The sequence below is a fragment of the Propithecus coquereli genome, unplaced genomic scaffold (assembly GCF_000956105.1).
Source record: "Propithecus coquereli isolate 6110/MARCELLA unplaced genomic scaffold, Pcoq_1.0 Scaffold200, whole genome shotgun sequence".
Classification (NCBI taxonomy): Eukaryota; Metazoa; Chordata; class Mammalia; order Primates; family Indriidae; genus Propithecus; species Propithecus coquereli.
Window position 1 is genome coordinate 1,239,480 of NW_012144968.1, and position 23,097 is coordinate 1,262,576.

Genomic DNA, 23,097 nt, shown 5'->3' on the forward strand with positions numbered 1-23,097 from the left:
AATACCTGTTACAATCAGATTCAACCATTAACTTACAACCTGGAAGACCAGAGACAAGGTCTATAAACATTTAAGAAAAAACTGCCTGTGGTTTTCTAGAGGGTGCATTAATTTCAGAAAATATTGGGGGTAGGGGGGCTACTTTCTTTACATCAAAATTCAGTTGCTCAATTTTGTATGACCTGCCAAATTTTGCTGATTAATTATATTATATAAAAATCATATTTTAGTCTAAAAGGTTAATCTTCTTGTTACATAAGTTTACCTACATTTTCTTCTGTAGCACAGGGCAAGGAATAAATGTATGGGCAAGACTGATTTTAACCTACTTTGACTAGGTATCATGTCAATCTCTTTCATGGGTGTTATCTTGTTCAATCCTCATAATAATACCAGGTGGAAGATATTAACACCAATTTTAGATATGACAACAAAACTGAGATCAGTTAAGTATTCTATCCACAAGTGCAATCTGCACATGGCAGAGGCAAGATTTAATCCCAGGAATGCTTGAATCTAAAGTCTGACCTATCCTAGCAGTTGTCAGAAAAATAGGAAAATTTGCCTTGACTATATATCCTGTATGATTGTTCTCCAAACAACTCTGTATGGAAAAAGCAAGTAAATAAAACATGATTTTCCCAGATGTCTACTTGGATGAAAGCAGAAAATTTCTTTCTTCCTTACATGGCCTCATGATGAAACACAAATCATACTACATCACTCTCTTCCTATATATTATACAACTTAAAAATGTTTTGTGTTTGTAAATTAGGTTATGAATAACATTATGAGAGGCCCCCAAGGGGAAAGGAAAGGGAGAGGATAATTCTGCTTTCAATGATAATATATGAGCTTCCAGTAAACAATTCCACCAACTTCAAAAAAAAAAAAAAAGAACTATTTATAAACAATGAAGGAAAAGGAGTCTTGTAGAGAGAACCTTGGCTACTCAAACATAAATTGCGAGACCCAGGGAAAAAGGAGAAAAACCCCACTTCTGTAGTGACTCAACCTATTATAAGTTGCAGGGGCCTAATTTAAAGGCCTTTATGACTAGAGAAAACCAGAACGCAAAGTGGAAAAGGACAAACCACAGGAACTGAATTCCTGAGAGCTCTCCATGGTGCTGCTCAAGTCACCCTAAGCCTCCTTTGATGGTTTCTAGGCAGCACTGAAGTCACTTTAACTCTTCTTTGAGTTAAGGATCTTCCCAGTTCTAAATATTTATGAAACTGGAAAACAGTTTCTCATTATTTATAGAAGAGTGCATTCACTCCATTTTCACTAAATTACCTCCCCAAGTTTAGTATATAGCAGGAACACACTATGATGCTGATCATCTATCCCATGTTGAGACACCAGGCCTCAGTCACCACTAAATGTAGTTCATTTTCAGTCCTGTAGAACCTCTTCATTGCCCTCTGTAAAGCAGAATGTACCTTCCCTTGGCCATCTTAGGAGAGATAATGGGCTGACCAGAGACAACTCTCTGAGGTCTTCTTTAAAAACAAGGTAATAGGCCAGGCGCGGTGGCTCACGCCTGTAATCCTAGCACTTTGGGAGACCAAGGAGGGTGGATTGTTTGAGCTCAGGAGTTCAAGACCAGCCTGAGCAAGAGCGAGACCCTGTCTCTACTAAAAAAAATAGAAAGAAATTATCTGGATAACTAAAAAATATATAGAAAAAATTAGCCGGGCATGGTGGCACATGCCTGTAGTCCCAGCTACTCGGGAGGCTAAGGCAGGAGGATCGCTTGAGCCCAGGAGTTTGAGGTTGCTGTGAGCTAGGCTAATGCCATGGCACTCACTCTAGCCAGGGCAGCAGAGTGAGACTCTGTCCTAAAAAAAAAAAAAACAAGGTAATAAAGTTGCCTATCTGCCTGAATTGGTACCCAGTTGCAAGTAAATGTGGCTTTCTATGCTTTAAAGTTTTAGATCAGGTGTTCCTATACTGATTTTCCAGAAATTATGGGTACAGCCCTTGGAATTTTAGAAAACAAATTTATTCCATATTTTATCCCAAATATCTCTCTGGGGATTCAGATCAAAGAACATTATTATCTTCATCATTACCATCATCACCATCATCATCATGATCATAGCGCAATTATTGCCATATAAGAGAATAATAATTTCTCTCCTATATTCTTGTGCTAAGGTAAGAATGGTGGCTCTTGACCTTCATTTCTATCACCTTGTAATCATAAACTAGAAAATAACTATCTTTAAGGCATTAAGAAGCTTCTAAATCAATGTGGCAGACTGAATAAGTAAAATTCCTTCCTTTTCCCCACAAATTTAAATGACAGCAAAGAGTACAAATGATAATAAATTTACAACACTGCTGAAAACCAAATAAGGCAGAGGATCATTAACAAATCAGATATTTTCATGAAATTTTGGAAGATAAAAAAAATACTCGTGGTTCTAACTCCTGCTTCCAGGAAGATGGGATAGTCATACTTTTCCTCATCCTTCCCATTAAGTATAACTAAAAAACCTGAACATTCTATTTAAAACAAACACAAGAAGACTCTGAAAGGGGAACAGAAGAAGGCAGATCAGCTAGGGACCTTGGTACCCAAAAAATGACATGACAGTAAGTTCCCTGAGTTTGATTTTGCCTCATACATCCCAGATTTAAAATGAAAGAAAATGGCAACTGGAAACTCCAGGGGGCACACACAGATGAAAAGCCCTAACAAAAGCTCGCTCTCACTAGCCAAAGGCCCAGAAAAGATACATACCGGCAACATACAAAACAGTTAGGCAATAACTGCTCTACTCTAGCTAAATAACACAGGAAAAAAGTCCTCACCCAAACCAGTAAAGGCCAAGAGGGGAACCTAGAGTTATACCCTCACCAGGCTGTAATAAGCCTCTTCATCCCATGTGAGTGCGGTGCCAGAGAAGGCTGAGTAGGCAGCCAAGACTCTCAATCCTGCTGTATCAGCGTTCATATCCTGGTTGTGATATTGTATAACTGTTTTGGAAGATGTTACCATTGGGGGAGACATATATGAAATCTCTCCGCATTATTTTTTCCAAATGCACATGAATCTACAATAATCTCAAAATAAAAATAAAAGGTTTAATACAAATATATGTAATCATGAAACAGAAGCATTATGATACACAGAGGATTAAGAACACACATACAAAATCCATGCTATAGAAAACCAAAAAGGGAATAAGAGAAAAATCTAGAAGAAAGAATAATAATAATAATAATGTTTCTTTTTCTAACTGAAGAATTCATTAAGTGTCTAGTGGAAACATAAAAAGATCTACTCCCAGATGCATGTTTGAATGCCAAGTATAAAGAAATATCTGAAAATCTTTTACAGATAAATTACAACCACCTATAAAGTAAAAATAACTTGAAACCAAGAATCTTGTCAGAAATCATGGATGCCTAATAACTATGAAATAATGATTTCAAAGTACTAAAGAAAAGTTATTTTGAAGTCATATTTCTATATCTAGCAAAACTATCAAATGTAAAAACAGTATAAATACAATTTATAGGATGCAAATATTCAAATATTCTGCAATTTTACCTCCCTTGAACTCTTTCGATTAAAAAACAACGATAACAAAAAACACCCCTAAGACTGAGTCTATCAAAACAAAGAAAAAAAAGAGAGAGAGAGAGAAAAGAATTCAAAGATGTGAGGAAATGAAATCTAAGAAACAGCTAACACAACACAGCAGTGAAATTTTAAAAATGTCTAAGATGATAGCTCTAATATAGGTCTACTAAAAAGAGAAAAATATCATAACATAAACAATACCTAGAACACTTCCAGGAGGAAAGTACATTCCTTGTAGTATATATGATGGAAAAACTAGGTAATGATAATATAACTTTTGCTTTTATTTATTCATTTCCACACTATAAAATTATATTGACTTCTGTATGTTTTCATGATATGGCCAAAGAAGAAGTAAAACTCCAATTGGCTTTTTAAAGTACTTGATAAATACTGATAATATGATGAATCCTAGGGATTCTACATCCTGAAATTTGACAGTGATTCTATTCTCTAAATCTATGCAACAAAACTTTATGGTGAAATTCAGTATTTCAGCAGCTAATATTCTTTACTGAAAGTTTCTCAAGTTAGGCCATCTCATTTTTTAAACATGTCTTATTCTCATTTTATGAAAATAAAATCCCAAATTTGGAAGATGCCTAACTTCAGGGCACAGCAACAGCAATATCGCTACATGGTGAACATACCAAATCCCAAAATCCAAAATCCAAAATGCTCCAAAATCCAAAACTTTTTGATAGCTGATATGGCACTCATAGGAAATTCTCATTAGAACATTTCAGATTTTGGATTTTCATATTTGGAATTCTCAACCAGTAAGTAGTATAATACAAATATTTCAAAATCGGAAAAATCCAAAATCTGAAGTACTTCTGGTCCTAAGCATTTTCGATAAGGGATGCTCAACCTGTATAGCTATTATGATAGTCAATTTAACGTGTCAACTTGAATGGGCCATGGGGTGCCCATATATTTGGTTAAACATTATTCTGGGCATCTGTGAGTGTGCTTCTGGATAAGAGTAACATTTGAATCAGTAGACGAAGTATAAAGTAGATTTCCCTCCCCAATGTGGCTGGACCTCACTTAATCCATTGAAAGCCTTAATAAAACAAAATGCAGGGTAAAAGATAATTTTCTTTCTTTGCCTGGCAGTCTTTGAGCTGGGACATTAGTCTTCTCCTGCCTTTGAATTGGACTTGGATATAACTACCTTATAGGCTCTTTTGGTTCTCAGGACTTTGGATTTGAACCGGACCTATGCTATCAGCTCTCTTGTGTCTCAAGCTTGCTCACTGTAGATCCCGGGACTTCTCAGCCTTGATAACTGCATAAACTAATTTCTTTTAATAAATTGCTTTTTAGGTATATACGTATATATATATAACCATCCTACTGGCTCTGTTTCTGCAGAACCTAGACTAATACAACTTTCCTGGACACAGTCTTAAGAATTTAGAGGAATTATTTACCTGTTTCTCCTTTTAAGTTCAGGATGTTTGGAAATACTTATCATAAGAGAGTCAGAGTAATTTGTGGAGAGTTGAATTGATTGCATCATAACTGTGTTATATTTGTTATAGAGACATAGCTACACTGATGCAGGTATTAATACATAGAAATTGCCTTCCCCTTTGCCTTTGCAAAACTAGTCAGGTACAGAGATAGCAGTCAGTACATAGAATGAATTGTGGGAATAATGTATTTATTCCTTTATACTTCAATATAGGAATTAAAGCCCCTTCAAACACTTTCTAACTATCAACTCTTTCTTTCACAGAACATAAGCAAAACACCCCTTAAAGAGCTGACTGAAGAGTCATCAAAGTCATTTTTAGGTAATCAGCATTGCAAAGGAGAGTACAAGGTGTGCACCTATTCCTCTTCTTCCTAAGATCACAGTTAGATTCCATTTCTCAAACCTCCCTTATCATAATGAGTATCCAGTTCTAACCAGTGGCATTCAAAAGGGAACAATATGTACTACTTCCAGGTCTGGCCCATAGAAATCCATCACATGTAATCCTCTCTGTTTTTCACCTTACAGGGAAAAAGAATAGAATTGAGAAAAGCGACCTTGGAAGCCACGTGGAGAAGATGGCAGGGTAACAAGGAAGAAGGAATATGAGCGCCACTGAATCAGAAGGACCAGTACCATCCTCAGAGATCAAAAACCTCACTGGATTTCATGTGAGAGATGGATGAGCCAACGTACACATTTTGGTTTGTTTTTTACAGAAGCTATAATTAAATTAAGTAACTGTCTTACTTTCACCCACATTTTAAAATTCCAGTTGATGAAAAGCCTTCAAAATGCAGTTAACATTTGGCCATACAAATACACTATTATTAACTGTGCATCAAATGGCATCCCAGGATAAATCCAAGGAAGCATTCCTCTTGTGACTTTATTGTGGCTTCTCTGATTGCAGATGAGAAGAAAACGAAGCCCATTTAAAAAAGCTCCTCAGAATAAAGGATAAATAATACTTTAATTTCCAGAACAATTTTAAAGAATAGAACAAGAATATTATCGGTAGATGAGATAGAAGAATCACTCACCTACAAGATTCTAGCAACGTGGCACCAGAATTTTAAAATATAAGAAAAGGAAAATAACACCTTAAACTGATATTTCAAAAGATTTTAATTAAGTGCCCATGAGATAACATTTATGATAGTGAAATGGCTAGACATTTGAAAGATAACCATGTCGATTGTATCAGTATCTATAGGAAAGCCTAATGCCACTTGGATACTAAACTAGTTTTTAAAAAGGATAAATGGATGTTCACATTTTTCAGCTTTGATTTGAAAACAGTGAAAAAATGAGGTTCTCCTGGGAAAGGGTACAACAAGACGCATTTACATTGTTGCTGAAAAGAATAAGAAACAACCTGATCTACTTATCTTTTTTGTTCTCTAGTTCAGGACATGTCTAAACATAGCCAATAAAATGAAATGCAGAATAGCTCATATGCTTTGTTCCTTTTTTTTAATAGATAATTACTTTTTGTCCATTCATCAGTATCTCAATGATTCAGCCTCCCCCAAAAAAGTGTGATTTGCTTCTTTCCCTTGTGTTACTTCAATTATTTGGCTATTTGAGGCAAAATAACAACCACTTTGTCAGTGGTTGAATGCAAAAGTATTAAATTTTATTGATAATTACTATTTACTTTAGTTAATTCAGTAAATACATGTTAAATAACTCCAGAGCACTCTTTCTTTATTTTACATTTCATTAAGGTGGATACCTACCTCCGACAACTAGACACTTTTAACAGATTTAGCTGCTTATCAAAGGAAATGAACAGCAATTTTAACACAAGAAAAATACATAGTGATTATATATACATAAATATACATGTGTATATGCACAGGATTAATCTAAACCATTATCAAGGGGTATATAATCCCTAACCTGCTTGCTCAACTGAACATCATGTATAGCTTTTACGTGCCTATTGTCCACTTTTGAGAAAGACTCACAACACCCTACTTTTGGGAACTAAACCTCTCAGCCAGACCACATTCTCACACCATGAAATGAAGTAACTTTAGGGTTTTCACTAATTTTCTTTTAGGTTAAATAATAACTGAAGGGAAGCACACTTAGCCCAAACAGTTATGCATGTGACAGAAAAAAAATGGCACTTTTTTTACACACTGCCCTTGTCACTGTTTCTCAATATGATTCTGCCTGTGCATACAAAATGTGGCAATAAATGCTCCTACCTCCAGGCTGTCTGAATGAATACAGTTCATGAGTTGTTGTGTTCATTTTCAAAAAGATAGACATTGTTTCTACTCCCTCCCATCAATGTACCCTAATGCTGCTTTAAGTTTAAAAGGTAGCTTATAAGCAAGAGGTTTCTGGTGTTGTCCACAGCATCCTAAACCTGAAAACTGATAGCAGCCTAACAACCATTACGAAGAACACTGTTGTAAAGCACAGATTCCTTTTGTTTTATTATAAATTCCTAATTCAGTCAGTATCTCACTTAGTTCTTTTCTATACTCTCTCTTAACCACCTTAACCTTCCTTAACACACACACACACGCACACACACATACACCCCACACACACCCATGCATGCATACACACACTCACGCACGCGCAATTTCAAAGCTGTCAGAAATTACAGGTAGGATTTGGAGGACTGATCAAGCTAATGCTAGACTGAAGTTAATGGAGCCAGCCTTGGACAGTGATGTTCCAAGTCATTAGCATGCCCTCTGTTTTTGGCAAGATTCCCTAGGTAGGACCTGGCTTCCAAACAATCAGAGCCAGAATTTGTAGAAGCTGCACTTTTTGCCTTCCACATGAATAATCAGAGCTCTCAGGGCTAGCAGATTGGTAGCTGCTGGTAACGCTGGGCCCTTTAGTCAAATGAAAGGGCCAGCGAATTGATTACATATTCTTTCTTCTGTCACAAGTCCTACTTATTAAGGGCTCTTACAATATCTGGCACTATTTTAGGCATTTTGCAACGGCCCTACATCTGAGTCTTATGTAGCAATTCAAAGAGCTATTCAACCCCTTGTTATAGCCAAACCCCTTGCCAGAAAGCCATGCCTTGACTGCATTATGAACTTTTTTGGCAGATGGAGTTTGGGGATTCCTGTGAAATTGTGAAAGCAAAAGCACAGAGACACAGCAGGACAGCGCTAAAGAGGGATGACAAATAAATATCTCCAAAGGGCAACAAAAACACAGGTAGGTTAGGATAAGTTAAAAAATTTACAAATTGGGAGATTCTGGATTCATTAAAAAGTTTGAGTTTTTCATTAATAAAGAGTTTTAGGGACATTTTACGAGACAAAATAGAGCAACAGCAATAAAAAATATTAAAAGCACATAATAACATCATTTCCCCGTAATTCAGAATCTAAGCTGTCCCAGGTATTTCCAAACATTTCATGTTTTAATTGGCTTCCCAGGCAGATATCTTAGTCTACCAGTCACATTCACTTAATCTTGCATTGATTTTCTAAGAAACTTCCTGTTTCTATGACTACCCTAATCAATTAACTTCTTGTGAGTAGCAAGACAATGTTCTCTTGCTCTTTTATTTTTTTACCAAATGAAGCCTGCATAGTTTCTTTCCACAAAAATATCTAATGTTGCCTTTTACTCATCACGGAACTACGTTATGTTGGTAAAAATGGTTGATATCTTTCATATTTGAGAACATTTGAAGATTCTACACAGAGAAAGCATATAGACTTGCCTTGGAACAATATTATAAATGAATTATCAATTTGTGGTTGAGGTGATAAAAGTCCTCTTTGCCTATCAGCAAAGATGCTTCCCCTTGGCCTGCATGATCTATCACAGAGGACTGGGAGGCTGGTGGTCACTTAAAAATGCAGCTCACTGAGAAAAAGAAAATAGTCTGCTACTTGGTGTCAAAAAAGTACAAAGCCATAAGCCAACCATTTGTGACTTCTGTAGTTAGAATAACACTGTCTATCCTAATAAACAAATGTCACCTATATTAAAATGTCAAGATTTGGAGATGGGGAGACAGTAATTTTAACCTGAGTCTAGTGACTTTTTCTTAAGGACAGGCCCGGAAATAATAGAAACAACAATATTCAGGAAAGGCCTTGGTCTTTGGAGTCAGACATCCTGGACTCAAGTGTTGAGTCAATCAGCTTAGGAAATTTAAGATGCTTTGTTAAGCATCTTTTAAAATCCCTGAAGTTTCATTTCCTGTTCTATAAAATGAAAATATTATAATTACCCCAAGGGTGGTTTTTGGGTTCTCTAGATATAACTTCCTTTAATTCAAGTCCATTCTTCTACCCAAAAGATCTTTCCAGAACAGAAAAGTGATTAGGGTACTTTCCTTTCCCAAACCTCCCTATATCTGGAGAGTATAGGACAAACCCCATAATATACAGTCATTTGTCCCATAGAGCCAGGTTTCAGCCTGCCTTTCCAGGCTTATTTCTGGTTATTCTCCTCAATGCATTTCTCATTCTAGCCATTTCAAAACAGATGCATCATGTACTTTAACCCCCTATAGCTATGTTTTTGTTCTAAGTACTTTCCCAATGTTCCCCTGACCAATACACCCTTCCTGTTCTTGTCCACTTAGCAAATTCTTGCTCAACCCTCAAAGCCAAGGATATCTCCAAAAATACCACCTTTCTAGCTGTGCCTGGAGCTTATCCCAAAAGAAACAAAGATTAAATTTCATCAGGCGAAACAATCTCATTTGTTCTTTGGCTTCCAACATGAAAACACATTTTATTTGGCATCCAACATGAAAATAGTTAGATGCTATTTAACTACAAAGAAGTGACAGGAAAAAAATGCAGTCTGTGTATCTACAACCTGAGCAACAAAAGAAAAATATGGTATTATTCAGATTCCCAAAGTCAATCAACTTTAATTTATCACAGTGTATATAGTCACTGAGTTGTGAGAGAAGCAGCACACATCCAAAAGAATATGCCGCCTGAAAAATGAGCTGATCCACATCAATTACTTTAATCATTGATATCACCTGCTAGGTGCAAGATGTATCATTTCTAATATAATTACAGTTTAAAATTGGTACAAATGAGTAGACTGTGATTCAAACAAGTTTAGTAATCTGCTCAAGTATTTCATATGTGGCAGGCTTGCCATTCAAATCCAGGTCTGTGTGCCTCTATCACCCATTCTATTTCCCCTCTTCCACATCCTTTTCCAATTGGCCTTATAGTGTGATTACATATGGACCTAGAGTAATGGTCCATGTGTCTTTATACAATGTATCATGTGCTATCTCTAGTCAGGTCACTCAAAATACTCTTTTGCTTAAGGAAAAGGGAGGTTGGTGATATGAACAGACAGTTTACACAGCCAGCTCAAGAGAAAGAGAGACAGGCCCTCTTCAAATCACAGTTACATTCCATTTATAATGCACATCATAAAAGTAAATTTCCTCTCTGGCACTAGACCTACCGAGAGCTTTTCTTATTTTTGGTCCAAATCCCTAGAAAATTTTTACGTTTGCCTAAATAAAATTAACATTATAGAAGAAGTATGGCATAAGTTATCACTGAGTTATTTAAAATATTCTCATCTCTTCATTTCCCTAACTGGATTGACTGGAAGGGATTTATTATTGTTGTGGTGGTGGTAGTCTCTTGGTGATGGTGGTGGTTGTGTTTAGCAACCTAAAATTGTGTAAGCATCTTTACTTCAAATATTTGCAGTCTTATGTAAATCTTGAAAAAAGATGTTTATTCATATTCTGGATGAAACATATAGCAATGCACAATGTGATGTTTCTCACATAGTAAATGCAAAGTAAAACAGAGATTTGATTTAAAGTCAGAAAATGGTACTTCTATATGAGGCTAAATATGAGATCATGCTTGTCACAATGGAACATTTTTTAGCAATCCTATATTTTTATTTAGAATTACTATTGCTTTTTTTATTGCTTCACGGCCTTTTGGCTAAGATCAAGTGTAGAATTACTATTGCTTTTAGATATATATATAGACACAGACATAGACACAGATACAGATATAGCTTATACAGCATTAAAACATCTATTTGAACTGGAGAAAAATTGAGTTTAAAGGTTAGTAACATGTCAAATTTATTTCCAGGAAGAGGTCTCTTATTTTAAATGACTTCCTAACTAGGAATCAGGAGGAATGAACCCTATCTACTCAGTCTGTGTTCTGGGAAAAAGGAAAAAAGAACTGAGGCATTTATGGGGAATAGAGAGAGGACAGCTTTCTATGTGCAGCCAGCACAGGTCCCTGCAGTGAGGGAGCATCATTTCCATGTCTAGACACAAATATGGAGGTTTAACCTGACTTTAGCTCCTGCCATGCTCACATTTTGCACTTAAAGAAGTTCTTACAGTGACAGGGTTAATGACTAAGCTCCCAAACATTGCTGAGTTGTCAGTTTGTTCTCCTGCAATGACTTGTCACATTATTATTAAATGACTCCATAAAGTATGTCAGTTAGAAAATAGCAAGGTACTCAATCTATCCTTGAGACATGTCTTTTTTTGTTTGTTTGTTTGTTTTTAATTTCTCTGGACTAACAGGAATTCTCTAGTCCTTCATGCAGCTGAAGGCCTAGCATACCCAAGAGCAAAGAGAAGACACAGGTTAAACAGGGATAACAATTATAAAAGACTAGCTTGCCATTCTGTGTTAAGTAACATAATTGTTGGAAGCCAATTTTCTTCACAAACTGAAGAACACTTTATATTGCTGGCAATAGGGTAGAATTAGTACTGATTCTGCCTGATACACACATTTCCAAACATGTATTATCCTGTGTCCTCCCCCAACCTTTATTAACTGTCTCTGTGGAGTTAAAAAACAGTGTTGTTTAAGAGAACATAGGAGCAAGACTGACTCACCAAGAGCAAGTCAGGAAACCCTGCGTGGAGAAGAAAGATCAGTGTATCTCATTCAGTCCAGAAGCAGACAACAAACCATGAATTCAATTTGTATGAGATATCCTGCCACCTTGAGAAGTAGCCCATTTTTACGGAGTCAGCAGTCATCAATTTAGGTGCATATAGATGCAGTCATAAATTACTATGGAGTAGAGATTTGGATAATTTTGGCTTATTCAACATAAAAAAATCTAACAACCTGACCTAATGAATGACAAAAATACAATTCATTATTTTAAAACAAGTGATATTTTTAGTGGCAAAAATTAGAAATGTTAACTGTTAACTTGCATCTAAAACACAAAGAAAAACAAAGAATAAATACTGAATAACATCACTCAAGAGTTAACTTGCAAATCTTTTTAAAAGCTTAAAATCAATTCCATAAATATTATACACAAAGTAGCATACAGCAAGGTACAGAGAAAGAGCAGAAGGACATCTTAGAAGTAAAAAAGAAATTGACAACAGCAGGTTTATGACATGCCACTAAATAATAATTCATTTTTCATATTATAATTCCCAACCAGCTAAATATCATTCCCTAGAAGATATTCCTGTATAAATTATATATGACAACCCTTCCGACCAGAAAACAAAACAAAACAAAAAATCAATTAACTCTAAAGGTCAAAAGTAATTCGAAACAGTGACTTTGTATCTTCAAGACCAAATAACATATTGACTGACTTTCCAACAGTAACATGAAGATATTCCTGATCATATCCCAAATTCACCAGGTTAAATGGAATATTGAAGGTGATATTTAACTAATTAATTAATATATACAGAAAAGAAAAGAGAAACAAAAAATAAGCCTAAAGAGCTAATCATTAAAATCCAAAAAATGTTGCTTGTTCTGATTTTCAAGATTAAAAATCTCAGTTCCTTCCTTACCTATATTTATATTTAGACATCATATGTACTGTGCCAAGTATCACAAACTCTCATCTAACTATTAAAAGGCTTTTTGCCTTCAGCTTTTCTTCTGTAATCCTTTGTTCAGTTAGTATGTTAATGTTTGTGTTCAAAAACTATAAAAAATTTTTGTTGTTATTCTGTACGTAAGACATTTTGTTATTCTAACACATTAGACGAGAAAAGTCAAGCATGGGAGACTAAGAAACTGGGTAATTTGTATATCCTTACCTGCAGGCCTTCAATAGCTAATCGCAGCATGCTTGGTGTAAGTTTAGAGGCTTGCTTGAAGGTGAAGTTACTCCAGTCTATGATCAAAACAAACCCATTCACTTGAAGCTCAGGATCTTCAATCATAGCTTCTAAGGAAAGCAAGATGGCACGCAAAATATCCACCAGTGTGTACCTATCAGCAACAGGAAAGCACTGAATTAAATCTGACCACCACTTTTATAAAAATCATAGAAAGTTTTTAGCACACTAAAAATTCCCTTTAAAATACTTCAGGAATCTTAAGGAAATGATTTTGTTCAAAAACCTTCTTTTAAGAAGAGGTTTACTTTATATGAGCTCCGGGGACATAATAGAATTTAACATGTATTCTACTCAAATACATAACAATGCTTTTGAAAATACTACAGTCTGTTTCATATTTTATAGTCATTTAATTTACCTTCAAGCTTTCCTATGACTTTCTAAAATTTCATTCAACTATCCCAAAACTAGACATCATATTTTTATTTTTTTTATTTTTTTATTTTGGCATCATACTTTTAAATAGCACAACAATGCCCTCTGTAATACTGACACTTCATATTTTCAAATTTGAAAAAAATTACAATGAGATTTGAAGGAATCTCATCAATAAACAAGAACACTGTACATGATAGCTATAGATAAAAGTTAATACAAATTACTTGTATTGAGTTTGTGTTAAAATAAAGAGGAAAGGTGGGAAAGATGGAAAAAGAGAGAGAAATATAAACAAAGAGGGGAAAAGTCATAGAAATTTTCCTATTATAATGCACCTCATCCATATTTAGGAATTGGGTCTTTTTTTTTTCCTGCCTTGCACCTTAGCAGTACCTGGCACATTCCAGAAACCTAATAAATGCTCTTTACGTTCCTGTAAAAGGGGACTCAGGACTCGACTAGAGTGCAAAGACACTGGTTGTATTAGATTAAACCCCTTCCTCGATGAAGGCAATGGAAGTAAGAACAAAAATAAGAAGCCAAATCTGAGAGGCATTTTAGAGGTAAACTTGTTAAAATTTGACAACGTAGGGACTAAAATTAGGGAAGTATAAAGGATGACATACAGATTCTAGCTTCAGAGCCTAAATAAATGGTAAAACCTTGAATCAACAGCAATAATGCAAATATAAGACACTTTTGGAGATGGCTAGAAATACAGAGCTTTGAATAGAACCTACTTATTTGAGAAACATATAGTATACCCAGAAAGATATATCAAGGAAACATCTGAACAAACAGATTCTAAACTCAGGAGAGAACTCAAAGCTGAAAATTCTGAAATCAAAAGCATACAGACCTTAAGTTCAAGGAAGTGAAGGAAATAATGCAATCAGAGCTGAGAGAAATATGAGATAATTATTCTAAAAAGGGAATCCTTAGAAATCCTAGCATTTTAAGAGGAGTCAGCAAATTTCTGGAAGATGTTAATTTCAATTTTTGTACAGCCACATTTTTAAGGTTTTTTTCTCCTGAGACATCCAGGGTTAGACGTTAGGGAAAAGCTAGAGAAAGAGCTCAGAAAAGACGTGGGTTGGGGAGGGAAGTAGAAATCATCCCCATTTATTGGTAGTGATGGGCTCATCTGGGAGGCAGTATAAGACAGCGAGTGTGTATGATGGAGTAGTTCCATTTTGCTTCTAAAAACATTTGGAGGTGAATGAAGAAAGCACAGTAGCTCAGAAAGGGAAGAATACTTATCGTTAGAACTTCGAGCAATTTCTCACCCTCTCAGGGTCTCATTTCCCATCTGTAAAAGCAGTAGTTTGGAACAGAATCATTTTTAGAATCGTAGCATTAACCAAGCATAGAGTATGGTGTCAGAAGACTTCAAGATGGAATCTCTGCCCTGCCCCTCATTAGCTGTGTGGTCCTGGATGTGTCAGTGATTTACAGTTCTGAGGATCAGTTCCCTTATCTAATAAAAAGGAAGTAATTATACCTATATCTCACTGTATCTCACTAGTGGGGGGGGAGTGGAAGTGGAGGTGGCAGAGAGTCAAAGAGATGGTTCAGGTGAAAGCATTTGCACAATTCTAGGTATACAGCAAGTGTTCAGTAAATGCTGGTTGAAATACATACATAGTATAATTTTTGTTGTAATGGTAGCCATAGACATAGTGTACTAGGCAGAGTATAATCACAACTGAAGAATGTTTTATTTCAAAAGTTATATAATAATCTTCAGGATAGCCTATCACTATTATAAAAAGCAAGGATCAAAAGGTCTAGGGATAGGCCATCCAAAAATACTTCCTGAATATATAAGATAATAAAACTTTTCGCAGAGCTCTGTTACGTATTTGTTATTAAATCTGTCAAATATGTATGGTTGAATACCTTTATCTGTCACTTTATGGCTGGCCTACCATCATTTTTAACATAATGGCCTGACACACTGTTGTGAAATGAACGCCAGACTAGGTAGACTACTACTTTTGAAAGGAGTCATAGCAGCTATAACATGTAGACGATATTTGAAGAAGACTTTGAAATCCATAGTTCCTATTTACTGCCTGTGCAATTAGAAGGAAAACATTTCAGCTCTCTTGAAATTTTTCAGTTATAAAATCAGTCTGCCTTACAGAGTAGGATATATGTTCATGACTTAATAATTTGGGGCATATTATTTAACTTAAAGCCTTTTTAATGAATAGGTTTTAATGAAACCTATAAACCTAAACACACTGGAAAGCTGGAACAGGAAGGCTGTATTTCTGTTGAAAATTGAGACCCCTTCCCCCCCAGAAAAATCATTTTAATTTCTAAAATTCATAACAATATCATGGTAAAGAAAATTATAAATTAGAAAACTCCAATTTAGAACGTTCCCCTCATTATGAAGTTAATCATTCTTACATTACCCATAAGAATACCGTGTAGTATGAACACCAAAATACCATCAAATGAAACTTAAATCTGAAATCAGCTTTGAAAAGATGATGCATTTGTATGTAGTGAAAATAAATTATGGCACCAGTAGGAACTGAAAACAAGAGGCAATTTGTTTTAAGTAACACACTTGAAGTATGGTTTTCCTAAACTGTGTCAAAATCAAAAGAAAAATTTATATACATATCATTATTCTGAAGCAAATAATATAAGGCAAATCTCAAAATCAGCAATGAGGAAAACAGTTTTGCAAAGTTTTCAAGAGTAAGTCTAACCAATTTTCTTGAATTTAATATCTTGCTCTAAGAAGAAAATTAAATGATCTTTATATAAATCATAATTTACAAGTTTAACAAAAGAAACATGAAAAGATCACAGCTAATTTTATTCAAGGGGCAGGTCAAAACCGCTCTCAACTTAACTCCAGGCCTCTGTCGTCAAACATGTCACATTATTACCATTAGCAGCTCAGCAGGCTATTCCTAAGCAGAACATTATTACACAGGATCTCGCCAGAGTCTGTAAAATATCTTTCAAAGAAATGTATCATCTATAAATTTTATCTCTTCAGGACTCCTACCGTTATTCTCCTTTTAAAAATTATCTCAACTGTTACAATTTACACTACAATGTAGAGGTCACTACAGTGAAATATTCCACATGTTCATGTTTGGAGTTTACACCCAAATTGTGTGGGTTTCACCATTGCTATTCTTCCCTTGCATATTAGAAGACAGCCATAAATAACAAACTAGCACATAATTACGGCTTTTGACTCTTGAATGTCTTCCCAAAATAGCGTTAAGTAAAACCTAAATTTGCAGAAAAAATGATATCATGTAGTAAGAAGAAATTGTGACACCAATAAGGAATTTTACAACTAACGCCAGACTAGGTAGACTACTACTTTTGAAAGGAGTCAAAGCAGCTATAACATGTAGACAATATTTGGAGAAGATTTTGAAATCCATAGTTCCTATTTACTGCCTGTGCAATTAGAAGGAAAACATTTCGGCTCTCTCGAAATTTTTCAGTTATAAAATCAGTCTGCTTTGCAGAGTAGGATATATGTTCATGACTTAATAATTTGGGGCATATTATTTAACTTAAAGCCTTTTTAATGTAAAACTTTCAGCTATAACAAATACAAAATAAAAATGAGGACTCTTGATTATTTTTCTAATCTTAGCTTGCCCTTGCACCTTGAAGAAGTTACTGAACCTTCCTAAGCCTCCATTTACTCTTTTAAAAATGGAGATAATAGGCCGGGCGTGGTGGCTCACGCCTGTAATCCTAGCTCTCTGGGAAGCCGAGGCGGGCGGATTGTTTGAGCTCAGGAGTTCGAGACCAGCCTGAGCAAGAGAGAGACCCCGTCTCTACTAAAAATAGAAAGAAATTAATTGGACAACTAAAAATATATAGAAAAAACTAGCCGGGCATGGTGGCGCATGCCTGTAGTCCCAGCTACTCGGGAGACTGAGGCAGGAGGATCGCTTGAGCCCAGGAGTTTGAGGTTGCTGTGAGCTAGGCTGACGCCACGGCACTCTAGCCCAGGCAACACAGTGAGACTCTGTCTCAAAAAAAAAAAAAAAAAAATGGAGATAATAATAGTTACCTCATGGAACAGAACAAAAAATACTTAGTCCAGTGCATAGCACACCAGCAAACAATAAATGTCAACTTCTAAGATTGCTACATTGTCTTTTGTTCTTTATACAATCACATATTCTACACTTGCTTTTTATACTTTTCAACCATTTATTCTTAACTTGATAAAATTGTTGTGAAGATAAAAATGAAATAAAACATGTAAAGCTTTTATCAGTACTTGACATATAATAGAAACAACACATATTTTCTATAATCATTGTTGAAAATCTTTCTTCTATTTGGTTCTGTGATGCTACATTGAACTTTTCTCTTCCCACTTTTCTGGTCACTATATATCTTTCACCTTTGGTTCCACTCCCTGCTCCAAACACCCAAATGTAGAAATAGACTTTGGTTCCCTGCTCTCCTCATGTAGTATCTCACAGAGTTACTGAGTCATGCACTCATCCCTCTGGCCAAAACATCAGTGAATGTGCCATCTATACCCTCAGAGCAAGTGTCACTCTTGAGTAACACCCTCATCTCTCCGGTTGCCATCTGAACATCAACACCTTACTGACTGCTTGCTTGTTACCTGAAGTATTACACATTAACGAAACTCATCTCAGTGCCTCGCAAATTCACCTTCCCTCTGGGATTGCTTATATTAATCAATGATTGAAGAATCATTTTCAGATATTCCCTTTTCTTCTCTATGTTTATTCACCAAGTCCCAAATTTTTTCTTTTCCTTTTTATACTTACATGTCTTTGGCACCTAACCTCTTCTTTCCCAGCTTGACTGTTTAATGTAATGGAACTTCTCTTTCTTTTTCTTTCTCTTCCCCTCTTTCTCTTTCCGAAATCTTACATACCCCCTATTGTGAGACTAATCATCTAAAATCTGCACATCACACTACTACCCCGTGGCTCTTTCAGAATCCCACAATTCCCTTAATAATCATACTTCTTCCCTTGCATACCATGCACAGGCTCACGCCAGCCATCAACATCTTATCAAATCCATCCCCCAGCAAACCAGTACACTCCTCTGCTCTCCCCTCACTTAAGTCTATGGGGAACACTCCTCTTCCTTTTCACTTTATCTGAGTTCTACCCTTCTCTGAGCCCACCTCCAGCTTGCCCTGCTCTGTGAGATTGTCTCTGTCTGCTAGAGACCCCAGTATACCCTTCTACTCTAAAACTCTAGTGCACGTAACCATCACTGTTTGTCCTGTGGTCCAGACATATACGTTTAACTTAATAGCTGTGTTTCACAGTTTGATACCATTTTCCATTTTTGGCACCCAACAAATGGGCCCTGCACATTGTACATGCACAATAATATATGTTAAAATCAAATTATTTCCCAAGGGCACAGATCACACTACTTTACTCACAAAGGTCATTTAATTGCCATAATGGCATCATTTTTTAATTATACCATTCACTTAAGGCTTCCCTCTCAGCCCAAACGGCAACACAAAACACCTTCCTAGGCCAGAGAGAGGACAAGAGCCTTGTCATGCAGCATTGCAGAGGGGCAGCACCCTGCCTGCAGCCAGGAGCCCCATGACTTGTTTTACAAGAAAAGTTAATGGTGGAAAATGAATTCTGCAAGTACTTTCAAAACATATTGAACAAAATCAGAGAAGCTTTTTCTCTTGCCTCTGGCCATGCAGTGTTTTGGTGACTACGTGGCCTAGGCTTCTTCCCTGGGGTTCACAGCAACTCCTCCTCTATCACAGCTTACAATAAGTGTAAAGATCAACTTCAATCACAAACAGGTCAGATCCTTCTACTTTCCAACCTTTCCAGCGTGACAGGGAAAAACTGGCATCTTGGCATCACATCGAGCAGCACAACAGCCAGTAATTTCCCTTTGTCACTAAATCAATCAGCCATTATTAAATTCTTCATTAAGGCTGCCCCCGCCCCTCAGTTTTCATTAAGCCACATTTTCTAATGTCTGAAGCACTTCATGTTAGAAAGGTGCTTGGGGGAGAGACAAAGGAGAAGAATTACTTTTATTAATGCCTCAAGATATCATTAGTACTAAAGCTGATGAACCCGTTGTAGGTGTTTTATATTACTGAGTGGTAATCATAATAATACTTCTATCTGGGTAATAGTTTTAAGATTTCTGAAGCAATTTCAAATGCAATATCTTAATCTCAAAACAACTGCAACGTCTCTGAGCTGCCTTTGTTCCTAATATTTTACAGATGAGGACACAGGGTCTCAGAGAAATTAAACAGTTTTCCCAAAATCACCATTGGAAGGAAGAGAAGAGCCTGGATTAGACATGACATAGATCAGTGTTCTTTCTACTCCCTGCAGTGCTTCATACCTACAACAGAGTTTGATGAATAGCTGTCTGCTTTTTAATGGTAGCATAATATGTGTGTCAGAAGACAGGAGGAAGTCAATACCAACGTGGCAGCATGCCAGGCATTCCCCAGCCTGGCCACAGTAGGGGGCTTTAGTGGAAAAAAAACATTAAGGCATCCATAGGAGTCAGGATGAGAAGCTGCAAAGTCTACAATCCCTGGAAGAAATATTAACTCTGAAATTTTCATCTGTCTGGCTTGTATCAATGAGCACAGAAGATTAGCTGTCTGAGCCTTGCTTTAATTTTACTGCTGTGGGAATGTAGGTGAGTGAGAACAAGACAGTTACAGGAAATGAAACATCTACAGGTAAATGTCTTTCTTTGAAAAAAAATGTAAAAATTACAAATGTGTACCTTTTGCCACTAAAAGAAATTAAATAAAACAGAATTTTCCTGGAAAAATACAAACATATCAGAGAGGCAACTCTTCTTTCAGGGCCAAACACTCCAAGCAAATATCCAGTTAGTAACATCTTTGCCTTCAGAAAATTTATTCTTTCACCTTAACTTTCTGTTCCTACTTATCTGTATTCTGATATTTAATCAAGATTTTCTAAACCATAGATAGAATTATTTTTAATTAACAAAGCTTAATTTCTTTGATATATTTACTTGTCTTTCCCTAGATTTAGATTGATAACTGTCTATGGACACAAAAAAGTGACTACTAATTCACTTATTAGTTGTGTGATCGTGAGCAAAGCACTTACCTGCTGTAACACACACGATAGAATTGTTTTTAAATGAATGAATGAGCGAATGAATGAATGCAAATGGAACAATGCAAGATTGAATTCAATTAACCAAGGAGGCAATGTTCTCTTTACACAACACCGAGTAGCCCACAGCTGCCCCTCCATCCTGAACTTGCAGCACTGATAAACAGTAACTCATTAATCACATAAGACCTCTTTGGTAATTAATTATTCAGCTTTTCATGTTTTCTTCCCACAGAAGTTGTATGTCCTTAGAGGTACAAAGTATGTGTCATGTGTCTTTATTTGTCCCAGTACCTACTACATTTCTGTTGGCATAGCAAATGCTCTACCAAAGAGTGTTTATTTAACTAATTTAAATGAGATATGAATTGCTCTATTTGTTATTTGATGTCATAAGGATCCAACATAACAGGAGTATCCTTTCCTTCATGTTAATAACACTGCTTACTATAAGAAATAGATGCCTTCAGTGAAGTAAGAGTTCAATCTTTCCCTCCAAATGGAGAAAATGCATTAATTTACTAAGGATAACTTGTTAATGTACTAACCATTGGCTCGTGTTTTAAAATATCTTTAAACACTTTTCTTCAGGCATTATTTCAGCACACTGTAGTAACCGCAAATCCTTTGCTTCTTTTCAACCTTGTGTAAAGTTGCACATTTGAAACATGAAAATAGCTTGGCTCAGGCCAGACCTAATCAACGTCCTACTGAAGGTTGGCACTCCTGGTTTTTGCTGTTATTTCAGGATTCTTTTACTAATTACTGCATAATTGCCCCAGTTTTTAGAGACTGTCCTATTTTTTTCAGAGGTTCTTCACAATATTTGTCTAACATTTCTCAGAGCAACTTTTTTTCTCCCTATTTTCTATAGTATGTACCAAGAGTATAGTTTGGAATAAGTTGCAGTCTCCGGAGTATTTGTTAAAAGAGTCTCCCTGTAAGGAAGCAAATGGAAGCTGTGTTGGGACAGAGATCCCATGGAATCCACCCCTGCCATTTACAGTTTTGCCTGAATCAAAATCCATCCAAAACACGGCACAGCGACGCCTCTAGGATTTTGAAGGTAAGGAATCATGACCATGCCACTAGGTATGACACTGTAAAGCAAAAAGTAGAGAAGTATTTAGGGACAAGAATTGTTGAGAAATCAAGTCAAAAAATTAAGCTTCTTTTTTTTAAAATGGTTTTTGTCATTAAAATGACTGAGTACAAGTGTTTCTCCAAAATTATCTGGTAAACTGCCCTCGACTATTTTAATCTATTCCTGATCATTTTTATTTTATTTTATTTATTTTTTTAATACACTTCCAGAGACAAGTAAAGCTTTATGGCTGGCATTAATGTACATCTGCATGAGTCTATGGGTATTTTATAAATTGTAAGTTATCACCATAATCTCCTTTCATTTTGAAAGACTGGCCACATTATTTTAGTAAACGAGAGTATGATCATAATTCAAACTGAAGTCGAAAATAATTGACCATTTATACAATATTTTCTTTTTCATGAAAAAGCCACACAATAGGAAAAAACTGACAGTAAGTTTTTTAGGCAAATTGCAGGATAAGTTAGAGGATCATAGCAATGTTTGATCAGCCAGTTTTCAACCCCTTCCAGAGCTTCACTACTGTAAGTGATAATCAATGCTCATTCAGACAAGCCAGAGACCATACAAGATGGTCAGTGCTTTCTGAATTGCCACTATACTAAGAATCATTTTTATGCTACTTGTATTTAATTGTTTTCTAATGGCTATTAACTGGATTCCAGATAAACAATTGTTTGCTGAACTAAAGTATAGAAAACTGCTTTATAAGTCTAATGTGGTCTATAGAAGTAAAATATGACTTACAGGCTAATTGACAACTTACAGGCCAACTCTCACACTTCATGTCATCATGATGTTTCGGGTAATATAATTTCACTCATGAATATTACCAATAATTATGCCCCAGTGGATTTCAACTTCTCAGATACCTGCTTGTAAGCCCTAGGGCCTAGACTGCCATCTATTTTCATTCCAAACTTCCTTTTCTCAAGTAGTGTTATCTCTTCTGGCTTCATGGTACATTATCCTCACACTCAGCTGATGAAATCATGTGGACAATTTGAAGGTATCTTCTAAATCCTAACCAGGTCACTATGATTTAGGAAGGAAATACAGTATGTAATGCAAGGAGCATCACTGCATCCTTATGATGCAGTGTAACAATCAAATTGTTTTTAATTTTGTGCAGTTTACTTTTGTTTTCGGAAATTTTGTTAGACAATCTGAAAGAAAGGACATAAAGGTATATAAATCTTTTCCAAGGCATGGTCTGCCCAATCAGTGTAACAAGTCATC

The 23,097-nt window shown here is 35.9% G+C and overlaps 1 protein-coding gene across 1 annotated transcript in view; it reads right to left on the reverse strand.

Moving 5' to 3' along the window:
• The window catches only part of CLVS2 (clavesin 2), an 80,852-nt gene that overhangs the window by 52,363 nt on the left and 5,392 nt on the right, over window positions 1–23,097 (reverse strand). Inside the window, exon 3 of the mRNA XM_012643810.1 lies at window positions 13,138–13,312. Coding sequence (XP_012499264.1) covers window positions 13,138–13,312 — 175 coding nt within the window. The remainder of the gene's footprint in view (window positions 1–13,137; window positions 13,313–23,097) is intronic.